The sequence below is a fragment of the Oryctolagus cuniculus genome, chromosome 14 (genome assembly GCF_964237555.1).
Source record: "Oryctolagus cuniculus chromosome 14, mOryCun1.1, whole genome shotgun sequence".
Taxonomy (NCBI): domain Eukaryota; kingdom Metazoa; phylum Chordata; class Mammalia; order Lagomorpha; family Leporidae; genus Oryctolagus; species Oryctolagus cuniculus.
In genome coordinates this window covers 4,644,384-4,669,017 of record NC_091445.1, presented here as the reverse complement: position 1 = coordinate 4,669,017, position 24,634 = coordinate 4,644,384, and the positions used below count along the sequence as shown (strand labels likewise).

Genomic DNA, 24,634 nt, shown 5'->3' with positions numbered 1-24,634 from the left:
TGTGTGTACAGCTGGGTGGCGGGGCACGGTGTGGTGTGTGTGTGTGTGTGGGTACAGCTGGGTGGAGAGGCACGGTGTGGTGTGTGTGTGTGTGTACAGCTGGGTGGAGGGGCACGGTGTGGTGTGGTATGTGTGTGTGTGTGTACAGCTGGGTGGAGGGACACGGTGTGGTGTGGTATGTGTGTGTGTGTGTACAGCTGGGTGGAGGGACACGGTGTGGTGTGGTGTGGTGTGTGTGTGTGGGTACAGCTGGGTGGAGCGACACGGTGTGGTGTGTGTGTGTCTGTGTACAGCTGGGTGGAGGGGCACGGTGTGGTGTGTGTGTGTGTGTGTACAGCTGGGTGGAGGTGCACGGTGTGATGTGGTGTGTGTGTGTGTACAGCTGGGTGGAGGGATACGGTGTGGTGTGTGTGTGTGTACAGCTGGGTGGAGGGACACGGTGTGATGTGGTGTGTGTGTGTACAGCTGGGTGGCGGGGCACGGTGTGGTGTGTGTGTGTGTGTGGGTACAGCTGGGTGGAGAGGCACGGTGTGGTGTGTGTGTGTGGGTACAGCTGGGTGGAGGGACACGGTGTGGTGTTGTGTGGTGTGTATGTGGGTACAGCTGGGTGGAGGAGCGCAGGGTAGTGTGTGTGTGTGTGTGTGTACAGCTGGGTGGAGGGGCACGGTGTGGTGTGGTGTGGTGTGTGTGTGTGGGTACAGCTGGGTGGAGCGACACGGTGTGGTGTGTGTGTGTGGGTACAGCTGGGTGGAGCGACACGGTGTGGTGTTGTGTGGTGTGTGTGTGGGTACAGCTGGGTGGAGGAGCGCAGGGTAGTGTGTGTGTGTGTGTGTGTACAGCTGGGTGGAGGGGCACGGTGTGGTGTGGTGTGGTGTGTGTGTGTGGGTACAGCTGGGTGGAAGGGCACAGTGTGGTGTGTGTGTGGGTACAGCTGGGTGGAGGGGCACGGTGTGGTGTGTGTGTGTGTGTGGGTACAGCTGGGTGGAAGGGCATGGAGTGATGGGTGTGTGTGCGTGTGTGTACGGCGGGGTGGAGGGGCGTGGCATGGTGTGAGTGTGTATGGCTGGGCGTGAGGGACGTGGCGTGGTGTGGTGCATCTGTGTGTGTCTGTGCACACCCACATGCACTGTGGTTTCTTTGCTCTCTGGTTTTGGGCGTCTTTGGCCTGCTCGTGCTGGGTGCTTGTGTGGGGCAGGCCGCACACCGCGTGAACGGATGTTAGTCCCTCACCGACAGATCAAGTGTTCGCTCTGCACACCTGCCAGTCACGCTGTCTGTGGGAGGAAGAATGTGGATCAGAACCCGAGGCGTGCGCCTTGGGGACAGGCTGACAGCCACCTCGGGCGCCCACTGGGCTGCCTGGATGGGCCGGGCACACCTGCGGTTTATTTCTAGGGCTCATCTACCGATCACCGACTGGTATAGACTGGCCCTTGTGGTCAGGGCAGCGGGGTGGGTGTGGCAGGGGGTGAGTGAACAGAGGGGCAGGGAGGGTCCCAGCGGGGCATGCTCGGCCTTGCACCCCTCCATGCCGTAGCCTCTGGCACAAAGGTGCCATAATGAACACGTGAGTGCCGAGCGCCACACCACCGTTGTGCCCCAGAGCCCGCTCAGTCTGCACCCTCGTTGCAGGGTCAGCCGGGGCACCCCCAGCGCCAGGGAGGGGCGGCCTAATGGGCTGGGGTCGTTCCCCCTGGAGGCTGTGGGTGCACTTCTCTGGTCTCTGAGTAAATCCTGCCCCCATGCACTTTATCCACACATGTGCTTTGAATTCCTCACGCTGAGCCCAGAGCCCTGGAACAAACCCAGCAGGGGTCGGGCAGGGCAGGCCCGGGTGTGCAGCCCCCATGGCGAGGACGGTACCCGTCCCCAGCTGCACGGCCAGCACTGGCCTCGCCTGCACTGTGCCCTGCGAGGCCGGGCCGCTCCTGTTTGGACAGCGGTGAGCCGTGTTCCTCGTGCTGTTTGGTGAATGGGATTCGCAGCTGCTTCCTTAGTTCTGAATGGCTTCAACCAGGAGCCTCTCGGATGGGACACATACGAGGGCCCACGCGTGCCTTGTGGCCACGTGAATTAAGTATGCAGGCCCTCAGCAGCCAGGGTTCTGCAGCGCCCTGCGATCCCTCCCTCACCCCGACCGTCTGTAGTGCGGGCACCACTGTGCTGGTGACCCACCCTCAGTACGGCTAGAATTTCCTTCTGAGACTGGGGCAGAAGAGCGCACCCGTGAGGCCATGCTGTTCTTCTATTTTAGCATGAGTGATTTATAACCCTTCTTATAAAACAAACAACGAACTAAATCCCTGTTTATCCTTGGGATTCATATAAGACCTTGTGTTAAACAGATGTGAATAAACGGTGGTTGTTTTAACCCAGAATGGGGCAGTCAGAAAAATAAGCAAATAGTAAATGTGTTTTTATTCACTATTTTAAAAATACATTATTTCATGTCAATTTGTATAAATAAATTTGTTATAATAAAAATGGATACTTTGAATCCAGAAAAAAGTATGTCTAAAAAATTCGCTGGCAATGCAGGTGCCCTGTGTCCAGGGGCAGTTCCCGGGAGTGCAGTCAGCACTGGAAACACGCAGTGACTTCTTGGTCTGTTAAGAATTCATCCTCTGGGGAAATCCACGTCCTCGGTGGCTTCTCCGGACAGCGCAGAAGTGCTTCCTCGGCCAGGCAGGACGGCTCACTGCACACAGAGAGCGGCGTGGCTCCAGTGCGCCCAGTTTGCAAAGTGACAGCAGCGGTTCTAATCCTTACTAAAAATGAACAACCTTCGGGACTTTTGTTTTGGGTTTCTGTGGCTTGGGCACATCTAGAATGTCTTCATGGTCGGCACTCATTCCCTTCGCCCAGCGACCAACCGTGACCGAGCGCTCTGTGGAGGAAAAGGAAGTCCGAAGGTGAGAAAAACGAGCCAGCCGGGACGGGCACTGTCGCACAGGAGCGGGTTTGAGATGGGTAATCACGGGGCAGTGCATGACAGCCCTTGATTTCAGTGCCGTGCAATTTCTCATCCCAATTAGGGAAACGCAGCGACTGCTTTCAAGGCACAAACTGATGAGGAAGCTCTACCGCCCTTCTCAAGAGTTCATCACTGCCGGCAGTGAGCGCAGCAGGACGGGAGACGCCCCCTGTGAAAGTCCACGTCTGCCGCGTCAGCCTTGTCATCTGGGAATGGCAGTCCTCCCCGGGGAGTCCTGATGCCTCCCGCCTCCCGCCTCCCACCTGCCTCCCGCCTCCCACCTCCCGCCCCTTACAGACGCCTCCTGCCGGGGCTCGGCTGGGAACTCTGGTTTTCGCAGGCTTGCTACCTTGGGTACTGAAAAGGAACGTGCTCTCGTTTTGTCTGTCTGTCTGTAAGAAGCGCTACTGGGCTGCGCTCCGTCCTGCTTTCTTCCATGCACAGTGATCGTTCTAGAGCAGGCCAATCAGCAGCGCCGTGACCTCCTCCTCCTCAGAAGCTTACTGCAGGCCGAGTGCGGTCTCTGATCAGCAAGGCTGGTGTTCCATTAGGCGGAAAGTAAAACCCAAATGCTGCGTGCATGAAACACCTTGAGTATTTTTGGCAGCTTTTGCAATCAACTCTGAAAGCTTCAGGTGTACCCGAAGCAAAACACATAAGAAGGCACTCGAGCGTAACAACCTTGACAGCTGTTTTCACTTTGTTCTTGGGGAATCAATATACTTCTGTAAATAACAGAATTTGCTTTACCTAAAGTCATTACTTAGCAAATATAACTGCTTATGATTTAGATGATTTATAAAATCAGGCTTACTGGCTGCTCTTGTTTTTCAACAGTTAATTCTGTTTCTCATACCTGTATCTTGCTGACAGAGCAGAGGTTAAGTCATTGCTGCAGCAGGAAAACAGGATGCCCAAATCAGTAGTACCCCAAAGAGTCCCTAACAACAAAAACACAAAAAACAGAGGAATGCCGATCCCATCCTTGTAAACGGAGGCCCAAGGATCTCACCTGAATTCTGAGCTTCAGGGCAGTCTTTCTTCAGATGTTCCACAGAGCCACAAAGTTTGCAACCACCACCTTTAAAAGAACAGTCACTGAATACCATCCCGGACTTACACAGGTGTTTGGGTCTAGAGCACTTCCGTGTCTTGTCCGATCCTCTTGGGCTTGTCAGCTGTGAAGGCAGCTGAAGTTAGGGACACGGGTAGGTGCCACGGCTTCCTGTACCGGGACCAATGCCAAGGCAGGCATGTGTCCAACAGCCACTGCACGTGGATGGGAATCTAAGGGTCTGGAGACCCCTGGGCCTATAAACACTGTGTGGATGTATTTTCTGAGGAGCGCAGCCACAGTTTTTAAGATTTGTAAATAAGCAACTACTCAAAAAAGGTTAGGATCCCCTACTGTGGTCTGTAAGTAAGGGAGGGATAAATATGTATGAGAGGAAAAAATAAACTTGTTTCAGTGCTTTCTATCCGCCCAGCACACAAACCCTAATGAAAATGCCCACCTATGATTCCAGGATTGTGAATTACACATGGCCTCAGAAATGAGTCTTGATCCAGCTCTCTGCTACAGCCTGGGAAAGCAGTGAAGGATGGCCCAATTGCTTGGGCCCCTGCACCCATGTCAGAGGAAGCTCCTGGCTCCTGATCAGCCCAGCTTTGGCTGCTGCGACCACTTGGGGAGTGAACCAGCGGACGAAGACATTTCTGTCTCTCCCTCTCTGTTAACTCTTCCTCTCAAATAAAAAAGAATCTTTAGAAGAAAAAAAAATGAGTCTTTTAACAGTCAAAGCTGATTGCTACAACCATTATCATGCTCATACTCACAAAGGCGATGACGCTCTAAGACATAAACGTGACTGAATTCTCACTTCTATGTGGCCTGCTCTGTGTTGTGCTTTAATTCTCCTAATCTAGCCCCTTGGGTTGGCCATCCAAAGCGATGTCTGCTCATCAGTTTTCTAAACCGGTCTTTTTATTATTTTCAACGCCATAATGAAATAGAAGAGGATGTGAATTATCTGTTGTGATCCTCATCAACTCTTCCAGGGAAATACCATGACTCATCAAGTCTAAGACATCACTGATTATCTGTTGTTAGTCACACACCTCTCGGAAAAGAGCTGTCAGTTGTGTGGGAGCCACCGAGGGTGTAAGACGTACTCTGGTCTCTGAGCAGTGAAATGTGAACAGTGTGCATCTGGGAGCCAGTGAAGCACGAGTGAGAAACATGGAGAGGTTGGGAGTTGGCTCAGTGCGCCAGCTGGTGAGTCGGTGCGAGGACTGTCACCGTATCTCAGTGTGTCCACAGCTGTGCTTTCTCACTGGACTTCCTCGGGGGGAACCTGGGAGGTGACGTAAGAGACGTCTGGAATGAACAGCACCAGAGGGCTTTCTCCTGAAGACCTTGGACACCAGAGACTTCACTGTGGGGACCTCACAGCAGCTGAGCCAAAGCTAAGGAAGCTGTATGACCCCAAACCGTACAGTCAGCTAAGGACTCAAACAAAACTGCAGACGGAAAAACGGGGGCCAGTCCTTCCACAAAACGGTGCACTGGGCAGAGGTGAAATGCACCACCAGTTTTAAATCTGACATTAACCTGAGGTATAAGCCCTTTGTTGCTATTATGCTGTAGAGCAGAAACGCATAACCACTCAGAAATGCTAAAGCAAGTGCAGCCTGATGTATACACGTCAGTGTTTTTTTTATTAATATATCACGTCATTTTGCACAAATGCCCAGTACATGGAATCGCAGCAGGTAAAAATGATGAAACTCTGAAGGTTTTGCTACTTACTTAATTTATGCAAGAACTAGTTAAGAATGTAAATTAAATCTCAACTCTGCAAAACTCCCCATTCTTCATACACAAGGGGACCACGACTCACCATCAGCGTAGAGTCCTTTGGGGTTGTCAGGACAAGATCTGGACAGGTGCCCCATCTCCCCGCACACAAAACATTTTGCAAAAGGAAATTCACCTGTGAAAATCAATAGTTCACACTGATTATGTATATAATAAGTCGTGTAATTCACCCTGTACAATAGTCTCAGTAGAAAATATTTATTTACATAACTTAAAATCCAACCTCATACAGTTTCACAGCATTCATTACGTGGCACATGTAAAACAAAACCTGTCAACAAAAAAATACTCATTTGGCTATCTATTGGTCACAGTCCCCATTAACCACACAAGAAACAGAAAGGAAAACCTACCAAGAGCCGGGTCTATTTTGGCCTTGCACTTGGTTATCTCGTGCTCTGTGGACCCACACCGGTAACATATTCCAGTGCCCATTTCTTGATTTTCCAGGGCAGCCGGACAATCTGCGATCCCATGGCCAGGCTGCCGACAGTGGAAACATACCTGCAAACCCAAAACATGAGCTTCTGCAATGCAAATCTAAACCCTGCATACATGTCTCATAAAAATGTACCTTTAAAACATTTCTCACTTTAAATTACTTAGCTTTTTAAAACTCAGTATTTTAGAAAAACAGGCTGCACACATTCCTAAACAATGAAGTGTCATTTCCACCAGTCTCAGAGCTTCTGAAAACCCTCAATCCATAAACTCTTCAATCTCAGAAACAGTTTATACAACGGCTTTGTAAAAGATAGGTGCTTAAATGAGCGCAGCAAATACAGACCATCCATTTTGTTAACAGAAGTACCTGCACCAGGAAAGTGGAGTTTTCTGTAAAAAGAAAACAACTGCTATAAACAGCATCACTGGAAATTAGTATTTGTTCTTTAAAGATCATGTAATTGAATGAATGAATTTGGATCAAATGCTTCCATGTAAATTATGATTCAAATCCTCACAGAGACTTCCGGCAGGGTATATACTCCTTGTTTTTATAGCCTTACTGAGTCTTTAATCCTGAGAAACAGGTTTCATTTTCAGAATATAAACACAATTCAGTTTAAAATACTTCCTTCTGAAATGCATCATGGGGCTCCAGTGCAGCTCTGAACAGTGCTGAGTTACTTACACACTACCTAGCAATCTGGAGGGTTTGTTTTTTGTTGTAAAGAATGAGACCAGTACCAACAATCGAAGGCAGCAGATACTCCAACAATTTCATTTAAACTGGAAGAAGGGATTTATGTGTGTGTGTGTGTGTGTGTGTGTGTATGTATGCTTCTTGAGTAACCATCACTTAACTATTTTTTCAAAATAAGCACAGGTTTGTTAAGAAGCAACTTCAGGCAAAATGAAACATTTTGCAACTCCGTCCTCATTTTCTGCTTGTCCTGTTTTAAAAGATTTATGTACTTCTTTGAAAGAGTGGCAGAGAGATTCTGTCTGCTGGATCACTTCCGAAATGCCTGCAGTAGCCAAGGCCAAGCCAGAACCCAAACCAGGAACCAGGAGCTCCTTCCCCACCTGCCACCGGGTGGCCAGGATCCAAGTACTTGGGCCGTCACCTACTGCTTTAGCAGGAAGCTGGACTGAAGCGAGCAGCCGGGGATTCACACCAGCACTCCTGTATGGGATGCAGGCCTCCCGAGTGGTGGCTTACCCTGCTGCGCCACGTGCCCGTCCCAGAATAGTGTTTTACAGTGAGACACACTCTGGGGTTGAGCTTTGCTGGCTACTAGCAAAGAGGCTTCCAGCAAGCTACTTCACCTGTGTGCACATCAGTTTTTCTATCTACAGTAGGGGGATAATTTCATCACCCTTGTGGTGTTGCTGTGCTAATGAACCAGCACATCAAGTGTCTGGCGTGTATATTACCACAAAAGCACCAGGGCTTAGGAAGACGCTTCAAACTCAAGTGCACAGCCACCCGACTCTGCTAAGGTACGTGTGTGTGTGACTGTAAGAACAGCAGTTGCGGTCAAGTGCCGGCAGGTGCACCTGGGAGAGCAGGGGAAGATGCCTAAGTGCTTGGGCCCCTGCACCCACGTGGGAGGCCACGAAGAAGCTCCTGGCTTCAGATGAGCCCAGCTCCGGGTGCTGTGGCCGTTTGGATGGAACCCTCTGCCTCTGCCTCCCTGTAGCTGTGCCTCTCAAGTACATAAATACATGATAAGAAACAGGAGGAGGAATCGTTTGCGGGCTCGCAGGGGCTGCGGACAGGGCCTCACCATCGCGTTCCTCTTGGCCGCTTGTCTCTTCAGCCGGCGCCCTTCGCGGCGACGGTCTTTCTTGAGAGCGCGTGCTACTTCCTCCCTGACGTCCTCACTGTCCGCGGCCAGAGCCGGCCCCTGCGGACCCCCGTGCGCGTGCTCTCTTAGGTAGTCCATGAACCCGTTGACGTCCTCATTCAAGTACTCTTTTTTCTTCCTGTTCTTCTTCCGTTTGGCCTGGGGTGCCTCGTCGGGCTGCTTGCGCCTCGGCAGGTTTTGGCCGGCTCCCTCCGAAGACCCCTTCCTCAGGTCCTCCCAGGACGTCGCAGGCAAGGGCCTCTTGCTGCGCGTGGTCGTGACTCGTGCCCACCTGGTCATGGTGTCGGCGCAGGTACCTACGCATCTGTGAGAGACGAGCAGGCTGGTCAGTCGTTGAAGCAAGCACCCTGCATCACCTACGCCCCGTGTGTGACTTCAAGTCGCCCAATGCATTCACATTTCTACTCTGAGTAACAGAACACGGTGCACAGACCCGCCTCTGCCAGAGACGTCACGACCGATCTGAAACACCAGACTGTGCGCGCAGGGCTCGCGCGCGCTCCCGGGCCCCGCAGACCTGGCCGCGCGTGCTGTCTCCGAAGCCTCAGGGCGGCTTCCTCGCGGTCCCTGCCCGTGCTCGTCCCTGAACGGGGAGCTCGCAGCCGCCTGCAGCCCGGCGGCCTGGACCCCCCTTCAGCTCTCTCTGGCGCCAGCCCTCCAATGGGAAGGGGCGCTACCCGCGCTGACAGCCCGAGCACCGCGCTCTTCTCCAATATTCACGAGTGCACCTGGGGCCCTCCGGACGCTCGTGCAGAATCGGATCTCCGAAGCTTACTTCGGTGCCCAACAAGCTCAAAATCCTGAAATCCCGCATCGTCCGTTCCCACCACGCATCCCGCCCCGCCAGGACTTTCCGAAAGCCCGTCCTACACGCACTGCACACGCGTAACCGATCCCAAGAGAGACCGGCTCCGACCTAAAGCCGAGCGGGGACAGGGGTCCCTCACAGGCTCTCGGCCCACCGGGAGGGCGTCGGGCTCCCGCGGCAGCGACCCCCGATGAGTACACGCCGGGAAGCGGCCGCGCGGCGCGGAGGACCCCGGACCCTGCACCCAGCCCTCGGACCTCCCGGAGGCCCGCAGGCCGTAGGGAACAAACGAGAAGGATCTAAGGCATCCGGCGACCCCCGCCTGCCAGCGCCCAGCGAGCTAGCCCACCCGACGTGAATCCTCCAGAGCAGCCGAGGGAACGAGCCAGAGAAACCCGTCGCTCCGGAAGTGGCGGCGGCGGGGGCGCGCGAGGCCGGAAGCACAGCGTCCCCGAGGCGCGTCACTTCCGGCGAGCCGACTCCGGCTGGTGAAGCGCGCCGTTCGAACTGCGAGTTCTTCTCGGGACGTCCGGATGCGCTAGGTCTGAGGGTGGGCCGTCCTGACGACGCCTCCTAGGGCGCCCGGGTTCCCGATTCCAGCTTCTGTTGGTGGGCACCCTGGGAGGCAGCAGGTGATGGCCCAGGTCGTTGGGTGCCTGTCACCCATCTGGGAGACCCGGCTCGAGTTCTGGGCTGCCGGCCTCAGCCTCTCCCAGCCCTGGCTGGTGCGGGCGTTTGGGCGCTGACCCAGCAGATAGGAACAGCTGCTGGGACCCTGGGCACAGCCGGCTGCCTGCAGGTGACCGACTCACCGACCTGCCTTTATTCCTTTATTTTTTTTTTTCATGTGTTTGTTTATTTGAGAGGCAGAATTGGAGGGGGAGATTGTTGGTTCACTCCCCAAAGGGCCACAGCTGCCAGAGCTGGGCTGACCCGAAGCCAGGAGCCTCTGCTGGGTCTCCCACATGGATGCAGGGCCCGGTCCCTGGGCCGTCCTCTGCTGCTTTCCCAGGTGCACCAGCGGGGAGCTGGATAGGAAGTGGGGCAGCCGGAACTCAGCCCGGGATGCTGGCGCTCAGGCAGCAGCTGTAGCTGCTACGCCACAGCACCACCTTTTATTTTTTTAAAGATTTATTTATTTACTTGAAAGGCAGAGTTTCTATTGAGAGAGAGAGAGAGCATCAGTAACATTTCTTTTTAAATTTTTAAAATTTTATTTAAGGAATACAAACTTCACGCATTTCATATATACGAATGTAGGAACATAGTGATTCTTACTCCCGCCCTCCCTCCCCTCCCTCTTCCATTCCCATTCTTATTCTTTACAGAGATCTATTTTATACTCATAAGATTAACCTTACACTAAGTGGAGAGTTCAAAAATCGTATGAAGAAAAAGCAAAAAAACAATTCCTCACCTAGGTTTTTAGCATACAGTGCCTGGGACTTGGGACGTAACTGTACCACTAGAGGGCGCACGCAACTAAAACTTTAATCAGAATTTCGGACTGGAAGGACCGTCTGCACTTGTTTTGTGAAAGTGCGGCACACCAGGATTAGTGGCGGTGAGAGAGGACGCAGCAGGAAGACTGGAGTTCTGTAGGTAGCACTGCTGTTCCTGCAATAGTACCTGCTGTCACGGAGCACCCTGTGGTGCCTGCTGTCATGCTTGCTACTTCACACTCGGTTCCTTTTTCTTTTATTGGAAAGTCAGAGTTACAGAGAGACCTTCCATCCGCAGCTCCCCAGATGGCCGCTAGAGCTGGGGCTGGGCCAGGCCAAAGCCAGGAGCCAGGTCTCCCACGTGGCTTCAGGGGCCCAGGCATTTGGGCCATCTTCTGATGCTTTCCTAGGCCATCGGCAGGGAGCTGGATGGGAAGTGGAGCAGCTGGGACCCCGGCACTGTAGATGGCGGTTTAACCTGCGCCACAGCGCCGACCTGTTAGGTTGATTTTCTGTTGAACTCACCCGGTATCCTGCGAGGTGGGTGTTACTGTTCTCCATTTTACAGTGCATGGACAAGCTCACCCGACGTCACTTAGCCAGTCACGTAGCTAGTGGGAGGTAGAGGCAGGACTCGCACCAAGAGCCCGCTGCAGAGCCTGCGTCGCCTCTGCTCTGAAGCCCCGTACGGACCGTTTGCTTGAGCAGGTTTTACAACAGAGCAGCGGCTCATCCTTGCCCTGTGAGATTAAGAATGTATCTCTATTTGCTTTGTGATCTGTTTTCCCGTTCACTTACTGAAATACTCTAGGTGTTGTCTTCAAGGAAATAATTCTTCAACAATAAACCACACATTTCTACAGATACTAACCAGCTGTAGAAGCTGGCTGTTCCCAGATGCTGGGTAGTTACACCGATGCACAGATACTACCCAGCTGTGGAGACTGGCTGTTCCCAGATGCTGGGTAGTTACACCGATGCACAGATACTACCCAGCTGTGGAGACTGGCTGTTCCCAGATGCTGGGTAGTTACACCGATGCACAGATACTACCCAGCTGTGGAGACTGGCTGTTCCCAGATGCTGGGTAGTTACACTGATGTAATTGTTTGCAGGGGCAGTGCCTTTAGGTTTCAAACAGAAGAGCGTGTGAGAGGGTGTGACCTTTCCACAAATCATCACTCATCCTACCATAACTAAACTCAGAATGAAAAACCACCACCTGAGGATTCTGAAAAGAAAAGAAAATAGAAGTTGGCGATTTCCAAGCCAGAATTTGTCGGGATTTGAACTTCCCTGTGCGCGTTTGTGTGGGAGTTTGCCTGAGCATGCGCCGTGGCTTTAAGGTGGCATAGCGTGAAGAGCTGGGATCCCAGGGGATTTCTTAGCACTGGCCAAGTGGCCTTTTAAATTCTGGGTTCTGCAGGATTTTCCTCCTGCTGTTTGTCTTTGTGCAGACAGCTGGTCTGTGTGTCCTGTCGTCTGCAGTCTCTGGAGGAGACCAGTGCCTGGAAGGGGCTCATTCCGCCTTCCAGGGAGTTGGAGCCGTAGGATGAGAGGGTGGAGTCCTCACTCTGGCCCTGCTCTCTCTGTGGGAGGCGCTGGCCAGGCGGTGTTGAGGACGAGGAGTGCCCCCCCAGGCCCGGGTCTCACACACGGGCGAGCCGCTCTGAGGCAGCCGCTTTAGCTGCAGCCTAACTGGCCGTGAGGGACGGCGGGTCTCGACAGGCTGGGACTAGATCTGCCGAAGTAAAGTGGGAGCTGTGGCCGGTCTGAAGGCCAAACAGCAGGGCCCGTGACGTAGCCCAGAGACGAGGACTGTGTGTGGGAACGCCTGCTGTGGTGCTGGCTCCCCAGAACTGGGGTCCTGCTGTCGAGGACAGAAGCGGCGCTCGGGCCCGGGACGCTCCAGCCTCTTCCTTAAACATCTGTCCGTGGGTTTGGCTGCTTTGTGTTCTTAAGGCCCACGGGGAGCAGAATGCCGAGTTCCTTTTTCTTTCCCGTGTTTCAGTTTTATCACTGTTCTTCCGTGAGTACTATTTGAGTCAGAATCGTTATTAAAGCGTTGTTGTTTTAACCCACATGAGTCTTGACGCAGCACGTGAGAGTTTCCGGTCACAGCTTTGTTTGTAGAGATCCGTACGTTCTTCAGTCCTGTCCTGTTTGCCCGAGTGGTCAGTGATGTGTCTGAGAAGCGATTGCTGTGGGCACAGGGCCGGTGACAGAGCCTTGTGGCTGCCATGTGCGAGGCGAGGGCCCCATGTTCACATGCGCTGTGGGTTCCCGGCTCTGAGTCCCGGGTGCTGCTTTGCCTCAGGAGTGCGATGCCATGGCGCTGGAAATGGCCAGCACCAGAAACCCATTCGCGCACGGTACTGGTGGTCGCTAGGCAGTGAGGAAAGGGGGCTGCAGGAAGTTTGCACCTCCCCCAACAGCTTGACGTCCATCCTGTCCTGTCCTTAGACGTGACGGAGTGCGCCGAGCAGTGAGCATGGCTCCCACAGCCTGCCTGGGTGTGTCCTCACGCTGGAGCTCCCAGCGTGCTTTGTGCTGGCCAGGGTGTCCAGTCCACGCAGGCTTCCTTGTGTCTGAGGAAGTCACACCTGATGTGGGCCTTAGACTGCGCTCAGAGGAACGGTGGGAAGTCCCATGGTGGCCTGGCATTCTGTGAGGTGGGACAGGTGAGGAACAGTCGCTTGGCAATGGCTCCTGTTGGCTAGTACCTTGTAAAGTGCTGAGTGTACAGAAATGACTATCTTTGCCAGTAAGCAGCCAGCAGCCTGCAGTGGGAAGACGTGCGGATGTGTGAAATGTGGGTGATGTGTGTGATAGATGTGCAGACGTGTGCATGGTGGGGAATGCGTGTAATAGAGGTGTGGACGTGTGCATGGTGGGTAATGTGTGTGATAGAGGTGTGCATGGTGGGTAATGCGTGTGATAGATGTGTGGGCATGTGCATGGTGGGTAATGTGTGTGATAGATGTGCAGACGTGTGCATGGTGGGTGATGTGAGAGGTGTGGATGTGTGCATGGTGGGTATTGTGTGTGATAGACACGTGCATGGTGGGGAATGCGTGTGATAGATGTGTGGGCATGTGTGTGGTGGGTAATGTGTGTGATAGATGTGCAGACGTGTGCATGGTGGGTAATGTGTGTGATAGAGGTGTGGACGTGTGCATGGTGGGTGATGTGAGAGGTGTGGATGTGTGCATGGTGGGTATTGTGTGTGATAGACACGTGCATGGTGGGTAATGCGTGTGGTAGATGTGTGGGCATGTGTGTGGTGGGCAATGTGTGTAATAGATGTGTGCATGGTGGGTAATGCGTGTGACAGGTGTGGACGTGAGAGTTGTGGGTAATGTGTGTGATAGACATGCGGGCATGTGCATGGTTGGTAATGTGTGTAATTATGTAATGACCAGTGAAGGACTCACAGCGCCAGTGCAGATGACTGATGGCTGGATTCTTCCTGGGAGCTCTTGGGGAACCGTCACAGTAGAATGTGTTGTGACAACTGGCAAGGATCAGGAGGGTGACAGGAGGAGTCAGTCTGGCCTCTCCAGTGAGCTGAGGTGCTTTTGCACACTAGACAGACATATGTACACACGCCTAGGGCTACACATTTACACCAGCACTTGCTAAAGGTACATGGGTGCATGAGTGAGTGGCCAAAATGTCCAGCAGAGATGGGGCATTCCCTGTAAGAAAGCCTAGCTGCATCCAATTCAAGAGGACCCCCCGGGAGGAGACAGATAGCCTGTCACCAGCTGTGGCATAGCAAACATGGTCACGGGGAAAGAGGTCTCCTACTTCCAAGAAGCATCAGTGGACCAGGAAGATGGACAAAGTGGTGGACGTATGGGTTCGGGAAGGCGCAGGAGTGTGAGAGCAAGCCTGAGGATGGCTGGCCACCCTGAGGACACCAGAGGAGGAGGGGGGAAGCTCCCCCAGGGGTTAGAGGAGAGGGAGTGCAGGTGTGTGTGGTATGCGTGGTGTGCACGGTGCAGCTCAGTACAGGAGTCGCCGGGAGCATGGCAGACCGAGCGTGAGCTTCCTCAGCCTGGATTGCTTTGACTCTCCCAGCTGTGCATCTTGGAAGGGCACCAGCCCCCAGAGTTCACGTAAGACCTGAAGCAAGGCACAGGGCTCAGTCTAGGCCGGAGGTTTCAGGAAGTTTGTGGAAAGGGACGTTAGGAAGTAAGTTTATTTTGGTACCAGAAAGATTGTAGAATCGTAAGTGTTGCCACTTTCCTGAATGGGGCATTGTCTTAAAAGCTGATGTTCAGGGCATGATGGTGGTGGCGTGGCAGTGTGGATGTGCCTTGTGTAGCCAGACTGAACACTCCACACTGGCGAGGATGGTAAATTTTGCGTTGTGTTTTACCACTTTTTTTTGACCGGCAGAGTGGACAGTGAGAGAGACAGACAGACAGAAAGGTCTTCCTTTTTTCCGCTGGTTCACATCCCATTGGCCACTGCGGCCAGCGTGCTGCGCCAATCCAAAGCCAGGAGCCAGGTGCTTCTTCCTGGTCTCCCATGGGGTGCAGGGCCCAAGGACTTGGGCCATCCTCCACTGCACTCCGGGGCCACAGCAGAGAGCTGGACTGGAAGAGGAGCAACCAGGAAAGAATCCGGTGCCCCGACCCGGACTAGAACCTGGGGTGCTGGTGCCACAGGCGGAGGATTAGCCTGTTGAGCTGCAGCGCCGGCCTGTTTTATCACTTTTTAAAACTTGATATTTACCTTTTTTAAAAAGATTATTTCCATCTTGATTCCTATAAGGCTTATTTTTAACATTTTTCCTTTATTTACTACTTCAGAAGCTGTTCTTAAACTTAGTAATCAAAATGTCAAATGTGGAGTTTACCTTTCTTATCACAAAATCCATGTAGAAAGTGCTATTTGTGGAACCCAAAGCTTTTTTAATCATAGTAATAGACAGTATTTATTAAGCGTCTTATGCTCTGAAATTTGCCCAGTAATTACGAATGGTAACATTCATTCTATCAGTGTTCCCGGACAGTAACAAGCATTCAGACTTGGGGGAAGTGCTCATGTCATGTTTGCCAAAGCTGAATGCAGGGTGGTTTGGTTTAGAGGCAGAGAACGCAAGCGAGCTCCCGTCTGCTGCTTCACTCCCCGATGCCCACCGTGTGGAGACCTGGGCGGTGCTGAAGCCCGGAGCCAGGAAGTCAGTGCAGGTCTCCCAGGTGGGTACCTGGGCCATCACTGCTGCCTGCAGAGTGCTGGTCAGCAGGAAGCTGGAGTTGGGAGTAGGGCCGAGGCTTGAACCAGGGACCCTGATCAGGACCACATGGCCTTGCCACCTCCCGGTGGTTGTCCAGGACCTCCTCTCATCTTTCCCAGGCTAGTAGTAAAAACATGCTGAGGGGTGGCGTTGTGGTGCAGCAGCTGAAGCCACTGCCTACCACCCCAGCGTCCCTTGTGAGCGCCAGTTGAGTCCCGGCTGCTCCACTTCCAGTCTGGCTTCCTGCTAATATGCCTGGGAAGGCAGCAGAGGATGGCCCAGGTACTTGGCCCCTGCCACCCATCAGGAGACCTGAATGGGGTTCCAGGCTTCTGGCTTCGGCCTGGCCCAGCCCCAGAGGTTACGGCCATGTGGGGCGTGAACCAGCGTATGGAAGATCAGTCTCTGTGTCTCTCCCTCTCCCTCTCTTCCTCCCCTCTCCCCCTCCCCTCCCCCACTCTTTCCTCTCATCTTTCATTTCTCCCCATCTCTGTAACTGCCTTTCAAATAAACCAAACAGAATCTTAAAGAATGAAAAGAACACAAGTGCTCATCTTTCCTTGCTGATGTCCTTACTGGTTTGCTGCTGAATCTTCTCGGAGCCGTGTTGGCTCCCCACCCCCCACACCCCCCCAGGATGAATCTGTTCCTAGAAAGGGTGAAAAGCTTTAGGCCTTATTGGCTTGGGAAAGTGCCGGGAGCTGAATGAGAGAAAAGCCTGTCTTAGCATAATGACAAAATTTGGGATCTGAGAGACAGTGACTGTTGAGTTTCAGTAGGGAGGCGAAAGACAGATAATGGCAGTTTTAATGAAGTTCACCCAGTAGGCCCTGCGAGTGAGTGGAGTGCGGCGCAGAATGCGAGACTTAAATAGAACCTTGAGTAACTGAAAATGTTCACCTGTCTCCCAGAGGGGCTGTGACTGCTCCATAACCAAACAGTTGCTAAATGGATAAAATGTCTAAAAGACCTTAATACCAGCCCTCTTTTATTCATTAAAGTCTTGGTGTGCCTCGTTAATGTTAATGGTGTAATCAGGTTCTGATTGAAGCACACCTGAATGCAGTTGGCGCCTCATCAGCCCTGATGAGTCCTACATCATCCCCAAGCCGCGGGGCGTGCACAGGTCTGTGCCTCTGCACAGCTGGCGGAGTGTGGGTCCACTGTCTTCCTTTCGGGCCTCGACTGTATTTTATTTTCTGATTCCATAGTCGCTCCTGTGCTAGCGGCCGAGTCTGTGCAGGGATTTTGTGGAGGTGCCAGAGTTTGTGTTTCTTCTTCAGATTCTCCGTGCATACAGATAGAGCCAGTCAGTTGAATGCGTCCTGAGAAATGGAGTCTGATGTATTAATTAAAAAGTAAACGACAAAATTAGTTCACTGCATCGCTGCCATGGTTTCATAAGAGTAATTATTAGAAAATCTCTCCTTGGATCCTGCTTTTACGGTGCTGTGGCTGCATCTCTCAGGTGGGACGTGCTCCTGTTGAGTAGGGCTGTGTTTACAGAGTGGATGGTGATGAGTCAGGGTGCACATCCTGGATCCCTGACCTCCAAGGGCAGGCGGGCTCACCCCTTCACAGCGCTGAACAAAGGAGGATTTGCACGTGGGTATCAGAAGGACAGAGCTCGCCCCACGGGTGCTGGAGACTCAGGCCCGGGGTCATTGGGGTCATCTCGTGGCCTCTTTCCCAAGTTTTCCTGACAGTCACACAGTGTTATCCAGGAAGGGTAAAACGCAGTTGGTTCAGCCTCTTTGTCTGACACATTCAGCTCCTTTCTTGCCTTCCAGGCAGCTTTTGGGGTTTAGTTTTGCAGATGACTAGCTATTGTATGCAGATTTTCTAGTTTATTTCTCAAATGGATGATTTGTAGTGTTTTGAGGATCTTTCATATGTGGTCTGTCTCCCAGTACAATTTTAAACCCCTGGGTACTTCCCTGCACATACGAGACATGGAATAAATATTTCTAATGTAAAGGTATGATGGTTATTTCTACCTTGTCCATCGGATTAAATGATACTTCATATTTATACCAAAGTTCTTCTCTACTAAGAGATTATTATATATCTCATAAATTAGACATCGCTTATTCACATTTAAAAGCTGTGTTTGATTTGGTTTAAAAACCAAGGTGGTTACGAAACATTTTTGATGTTCAAAACAGGTTCCCGTGAGGAGGAAGCCTAGGTGACACGTCCGTGTCGTGAAGGCAGTGGGCAGTATTCAACCCTGAGCAGGTGACACGTCCGTGTCGTGAAGGCAGTGGGCAGTATTCAACCCTGAGCAGGTGACACGTCCGTGTCGTGAAGGCAGTGGGCAGTATTCAGCCCTGAGCAGGTGACACGTCCGCGTCGTGAAGGCAGTGGGCAGTATTCAGCCCTGAGCAGGTGACACATCCGCGTTGTGAAGGCAGTGGGCAGTATTCAGCCCTGAGCAGGTGACACGTCCGTGTCGTGAAGGCAGTGGGCAGCATTCAACCCTGAGCAGGTGACACGTCCGTGTCGTGAAGGCAGTGGGCAGTATTCAGCCCTGAGCAGGTGACACGTCCGTGTCGTGAAGGCAGTGGGCAGCATTCAACCCTGAGCAGAGGGGTGAAGGGGAGGAAGATGAGGCCCTCCTTCGTCCCACTGTAACTGGACAGATAAGTGACGCAGTCCTGGCCTGACAGGGTGTCATTGCCAAGGCCTCAAGGTTGAAGGTTTGGGGCTGGAGCTGTGGCATAGTGGGTAAAGCTGCCGCCTTCAGTGCCGACATCCCATATGGGTGCTGGTTCAAGTCTTGGCTGCTCCACTTGCGATCCAGGTCTCTGCTATGGCCTGGGAAAGCAGTAGAAGTTGGCTCAAGTCCTCAGGCCCCTGCACCCATGTGGGAGACCCGGAGGAAGCTCCAGGTTCCTGGCTTCAGATGAGTGTAGCTCTGGCTGTTGCGGACAATTGGGGAGTGAACCAGCAGATGGAAGACCCCTCTGTCTGTACCTCTGCAACTCCACCTTTCAAATAAATCAATCTTTAAAAAAAAAAAAAAAGATTGAAGCTTTGACTTGGCCTACAAGGTAGGCCCCAGGGTGCTCGATGAAGGTGAGGGCAGTTTAGAATGGGTAAGGGAGGACTGAGGAGGAGCACTGGTTGCCTGCTTTAGTTCATACGGCTCCCCTGCCTTTCCTAGTGAAGGGAACGGCCGAGAGCCGCCATAAAAATGGCCGGCCTTAATAAAATAAAAAGAACAGGAACTGAGACAAGCAATTCCAGAAACAGTCCTGGGAAAATGGGGAGTAAACTAAGTTCACAGAGAAAGCAGATAGCTACTACCCAGAGATAAGGGCGACAGAACATCCTGGTATGCACATAAGCCCCCTCCCCTGTGCTTGTTCAAGCTTAACAAAGAAACCATGAGGCACGTAGGGCACGTAGCCACCCATTTCTCCTCCTCAATGACCCCCTCCCCCTGTCCAAGCTTAACAAAGAAACCACAAGACACGTAGGGCACGTAGCCACCCGTTTCTCCTCCTCAATGACCCCCTCCCCTTGTCCAAGCTTAACAAAGAAACCACAAGACACGTAGGGCGTAGGGCACGTAGCCACCCCTTTCTGCTCTTCAAGGACCCCCTCCCCTTGTCCAAGCTTAGACACGTAGGGCACGTAGCCCCCGTTTCTCCTCCTCAATGACCCCCTCCCCCTGTCCAAGCTTAACAAAGAAACCACAAGACACGTAGGGCGTAGGGCACGTAGCTACCCGTTTCTCCTCCTCAATGACCCCCTCCCCCTGTCCAAGCTTAACAAAGAAACCACAAGACACGTAGGGCGTAGGGCACGTAGCCACCCGTTTCTCCTCCTCAATGACCCCCTCCCCTTGTCCAAGCTTAACAAAGAAACCACAAGACACGTAGGGCGTAGGGCACGTAGCCACCCCTTTCTGCTCTTCAAGGACCCCCTCCCCTTGTCCAAGCTTAGACACGTAGGGCACGTAGCCACCCGTTTCTCCTCCTCAATGACCCCCTCCCCCTGTCCAAGCTTAACAAAGAAACCACAAGACACGTAGGGCGTAGGGCACGTAGCCACCCGTTTCTCCTCCTCAATGACCCCCTCCCCCTGTCCAAGCTTAACAAAGAAACCACAAGACACGTAGGGCGTAGGGCACGTAGCCACCCGTTTCTCCTCCTCAATGACCCCCTCCCCCTGTCCAAGCTTAACAAAGAAACCACAAGACACGTAGGGCGTAGGGCACGTAGCCACCCGTTTCTCCTCCTCAATGACCCCCTCCCCTTGTCCAAGCTTAACAAAGAAACCACAAGACACGTAGGGCACGTAGCCCCCGTTTCTCCTCCTCCTCAACGACCTCCTCCCTTTGTAGTTGCCCAATGAACTCACGCAACCCTATGGTATGTTAATTTTGTGGTTTTGCCCCTTAAAAGCTGTGTGAGATAACTGCTCGGGGCTCCTCTCTTTCCCGCTGCTTGCGGCAGACAGCAGAGGGCCCATTTGCGCAAACGAAATAAAACTGCCTCTTGCTTTTTACATCGCCTGGCCTGGAGTCTGTGTTTCTGGGGTCGTCACAAAAGGGCACCGCTTTTGGGGTCCTTCACTAGGATCTTCCTCAGGAAGAGATGAAAGCGGTGGGACAGCCTCCCTGAGGTGAGTTTGGAGTGCAGTGGGTGCTGGTGGCCGTGAGAGGGCTCACTGAAGCCCAGTGTGGGTCCCTCTCATTCCTTTGTGTAGATGTGCTTTTCACTTGCTAGCATTTCTTAGTTCAGGTCTGCTAGTACTGAATTTTTTTCAGTTTATTTTTTTTTTGTCTGAAAAATACATTATTATTTTTTTTTTTTCCTTTTAGGTTTATTTTTGCTGGTTATAAAATCCTGGGTTGACAAATTTTTCTTCTGCATTAAAAAGTCATTCCACAAATGGCCACATAAACAGCTAATGAGTTAGCTCAAGATCTGGTAGGAGTTTGAGGGCTTTTTGCCTGTAAGTGCTGTCTTTGGTACCCAAACTGCCAGGCATGCTGAACTTGGGTCTGTTTCCCAGAGAAGCACAGCTGGTGAACAGCTAAAAAATCTTGTAAGTGGTTGGGTGGAAATGACACATGAGAAATAGCCATTTGCATAACCTTGAGCTTTTGTTAAAAACTTGGAGACCAGAAAGAGTAGAACAAGTACTGAAAGGATTAAAAGATGAGAGAAGGAATGAGAGAATTAATTGAGCCAGATAAGTAGGTCTGTTAGGCAGGAAGTTAGGTGTGAGCTTATGTGTGTGTGACAAAGGCCTCCGGAGAAGACTTCTGCATCCAGCATATGCATCTGCACCTCCAAGTCATCCCGATAATGCTTCAGGGGCAGCCCAGTGTTCACATCCTGCCCCGCCCCCTTCTACCTGATAACCTGCCAGGTGGGGGCCCCGCCCCTTCTGCCTGACAAATCTTCCACAATCTCCCAGGTGCAGCCCAGTATCTGCATTTCAAACACCCTGCTCCGGACCCCCATTCTCCAGGGGGTCCTGCTCACCCTTCCTCTGAACCCAGGATGGCGCCAGCCAGCTAGGTTTCCTCCTGTCTGATACCTTCAAGGAAAAACTCAGATAGGAGCTTCTTAATATTTACAGCCATAAAATCCTTTGTTTCAGGAGGAGATGTGTGAAGACAGACCCATCTCCTTAACCCACCCCCCCCCCCCCGCCAACCGGACTGCGCTCTCAGCCCTCTGCCTCTCTGCTGAGCCGCCCGCCTGGTCTGGCCAGGTGTACTCTCTCTACTCAACCATGTGACCTCACCCCCAATCCCCCCCACTCCCGTATCCATCCACCAGTACCCTATGGCCACGGAGGCAAAGGTTGGAATTCGGCCGCACATACAGAGACTAATGAAACTGGGCATATTGAGACGTTGTCAGTCACCTTGGAACACTCCTTTGTTACCAGTCAAAAAGCCTGGCTCCAATGATTACAGGCCAGTGCAAGACCTACGGGAAGTAAACCGTAGGGCTGAGGACATTCACCCTACGGTCCCTAACCCGTACAACCTGCTAAGCACCCTGCCCCCGACCCGAACTTGGTACACAGTGCTCAACTTGAAAGATGCCTTCTTTTGCCTAAGACTGAGTCCCCAGAGTCAACCTTTCTTTGCTTTCGAGTGGAAAGACCCGGAGACTGGGTTTTCGGGACAACTAACGTGGACCAGGCTTCCCCAAGGGCTCAAGAACTCCCCTACACTGTTTGATGAAGCCTTACATCAGGACTTGGTGGACTTTCGGGTAAGCCACCCAGAGTTGACTCTCCTACAATACGTGGATGACCTGTTGTTAGCTGCGGAGACTGAGCAGGGTTGCATCAAAGGTACGGAAGCCCTACTCCATAGGCTGGGAGAGTTAGGATACAGGGCCTCTGCGAAGAAGGCCCAGCTTTGCACGCGTGACCTACCTGGGCTATGTACTGGAAGGAGGTCGGAGGTGGCTGACTGAAGGGCGTAAAAGGGCCGTAGCGCTCATTCCACCGCCTAAGAATGCCCGCCACCTCAGGGAGTTCTTGGGCAGCGCTGGCTTCTGCCGCCTCTGGATACCGGGTTTTGCAGAGATGGCAGCATCGCTGTACCCTCTCACGAGGACAAATTCCCCATTCGTATGGGGAAAAGAACAACAGCTGGCATTCGACAAGATAAAACGGGCCCTCTTGGAGGCTCCTGCATTGAGCCTCCCGGACCCTGCTAAACCTTTCACCCTTTATGTGGATGAAAAAGGGGGAATGGCGAAGGGAGTTTTGACTCAAAATTTAGGACCCTGGAAAAGACCTGTAGCGTACTTTTCAAAGAAACTGGACAGTGTCGCCTCGGGGTGGCCCCTGTGCCTCCACATGATTGTGGCAGTGGCTGTTCTGGTAAAAGACTCAGACAAACTGACTTTGGGACAGCCACTCACCATAGTGGCGCCCCATGCTATCGAGGCTGTTATCTGCCAGCCGCCAGATAGATGGCTGTCGAATGCCAGGATCACCCACTACCGGCAATGTTGCTCAACCCTGAACGGATCCGGTATGGAACTGCTGCCTCGCTCAATCCAGCTACCCTGCTCCCCGAGCCGGGGTCCGAGTCACAGGTCGATCACGACTGTCATCAAGCCTTAGCCGAAGTTCACGGGACCCGAGGGGACCTGACCAACCTGCCCCTGCCAGACGCAGAATGCACCTGGTACATGGACGGAAGCAGCTTCCTACACCAAGGTGAGAGGAAGGCGGGGGCGGCTGTAGTGGACAGGGAGACTGTCATCTGGGCCTCAGCTCTGCCCCCGGGGACTTCGGCACAGAAGGCTGAACTGGTGGCTCTCACCCAAGCGCTCCGGGCGGCGAAAAATAAAAAGGTAAACATCTATACTGATAGCCGCTATGGGTTTGCCACTGCGCATATACATGGAGAAATATACCGAAGGAGGGGACTGCTGACCTCTGGAGGCAAGGACATTAAAAATAAGCAGGAAATCTTAGACCTCCTGCAAGCCCTCCATCTCCCGAAGAGGGTGAGCATTATCCATTGTTTAGGCCACCAAAAAGGAAATGACCCAGTGGCCAAAGGAAACAGACTGGCGGACGAGGTGGCCAGGGCCAGTGCCCTAGATAGTGTCGCTTTGGTGGCCCAGTCATCTGAGGCCCCCTCCAATGAACAAGGATGGACTTATTCGGAACAGGACGTGGCGGCCATCCGAAGATTGGGAGGCAGGTATAATGAACAACACAGGGTTTGGGAGATTCGAGGGAAAACAGTACTACCAAGAAAGGTAGCCAGAGATCTGGTAAAGGACCTCCATAGGTGGACTCACTTGGGACATAAAAAGTTAAAAACCCTATTGGACAGAGAAGAGCAGTCCCACTTCATAATAGGGTTGGACTCACTGGTGAAACAGGCAACAGAATCGTGTGTTCCCTGCGCAAAGGTAAATCCAAAATGTGTCAAGATGCCGGAAGGGGGAAGGATGCGAGGGGCCCGTCCTGGAACAAACTGGGAGGTCGATTTCACTGAGATTCGTCCCGGCAGGCATGGAATTAAATACCTCTTAGTATTTGTAGATACTTTCTCTGGCTGGACGGAGGCTTTCCCGGTTAAGAAGGAAACGGCGCGGGTAGTAGTCAAGAAGATCTTGGAAGAAATCTTCCCACGGTTTGGTCTACCTAAGGTACTGCGGTCCGACAATGGGCCGGCCTTTGTCTCCCGGGTAAGTCAGTTGGTGGCCAAGGTGCTGGGGATTGATTGGAAATTACATTGTGCTTATAGACCCCAGAGTTCAGGACAGGTAGAGCGTATGAACAGGACAATTAAAGAGACCTTAACCAAATTAATGATGGAGACTGGCACTAGAGACTGGGTCAAGTTGTTGCCGATGGCTTTGTTTTGGGCACGCAATACTCCCTCCGCATTTGGGTTGGCTCCGTATGAGATACTGTATGGGGGCCCTCCCCCAATAGCTGACTTGTTGGGGCCCAGCATTGACTCTTATGCCACTTCCCCCAGTTTGCAGACCCGACTGAGAGCTTTGCAGCTGATTCAGAGGCACATGTGGAAACCTCTAGCGGCAGTGTACCAATCCAAGTGCCCTACAGTGCCACGCCCTTTCCAGATCGGAGATTCAGTGTATGTCCGCAGACATCAGTCCAGGACCCTCGAGCCGCGTTGGAAGGGACCCTACACTGTGCTGCTGACGACACCCACTGCAGTGAAAAGTCGACGGGATTGCCGCTTGGGTTCACGCTTCTCACATCAAGAGGGCACCACCAGAGGGAGGCGGCCCCACGGATGACTCAGCCAAATGGACACTCCAACGCACTCAAAACCCCCTCAAGATAAGACTTTTAAAAACTGCCTAATGCTCACAGTGATTGTAATACTCCCCAACTTAGTTTCTCCCGACCCTCTCCTCCTGAATTCCAACCCACATGCCCCTCAGAGACTTGAGTGGCAAGTGCTATCCTCAGCTGGTGAGGTCGTGTGGTCGGTC

The 24,634-nt window shown here is 52.6% G+C and overlaps 1 protein-coding gene across 6 annotated transcripts; it reads right to left on the bottom strand.

The window, feature by feature from the left end:
• Nucleotides 1-2,395: 2,395 nt before the first annotated feature.
• On the bottom strand, nucleotides 2,396-9,429 carry ZCCHC9 (zinc finger CCHC-type containing 9). Of its 6 annotated transcripts, none has more exons than XR_011381853.1 (6): nucleotides 9,322-9,419; nucleotides 8,084-8,468; nucleotides 6,206-6,356; nucleotides 5,875-5,967; nucleotides 3,256-4,055; nucleotides 2,396-3,216 (listed from the first exon to the last, which is right to left on the bottom strand). XR_011381853.1 is itself a non-coding variant. In XM_002713921.5 (6 exons), exons 2-6 carry the CDS (start codon nucleotides 8,441-8,443, stop codon nucleotides 2,769-2,771), a joined length of 792 nt encoding a protein of 263 aa, XP_002713967.2. In that variant the 5' UTR covers nucleotides 8,444-8,468; nucleotides 9,322-9,429; the 3' UTR covers nucleotides 2,396-2,768. The 6 variants fall into 6 exon arrangements, 5 of the variants coding, with proteins under 5 accessions (XP_002713967.2, XP_051709609.2, XP_008260104.2 ...); XM_002713921.5 differs by having other exon boundaries at nucleotides 2,396-2,887; nucleotides 3,987-4,055; nucleotides 9,322-9,429; XM_051853649.2 differs by having other exon boundaries at nucleotides 2,396-2,887; nucleotides 3,831-3,915.
• Nucleotides 9,430-24,634: the final 15,205 nt, after the last annotated feature.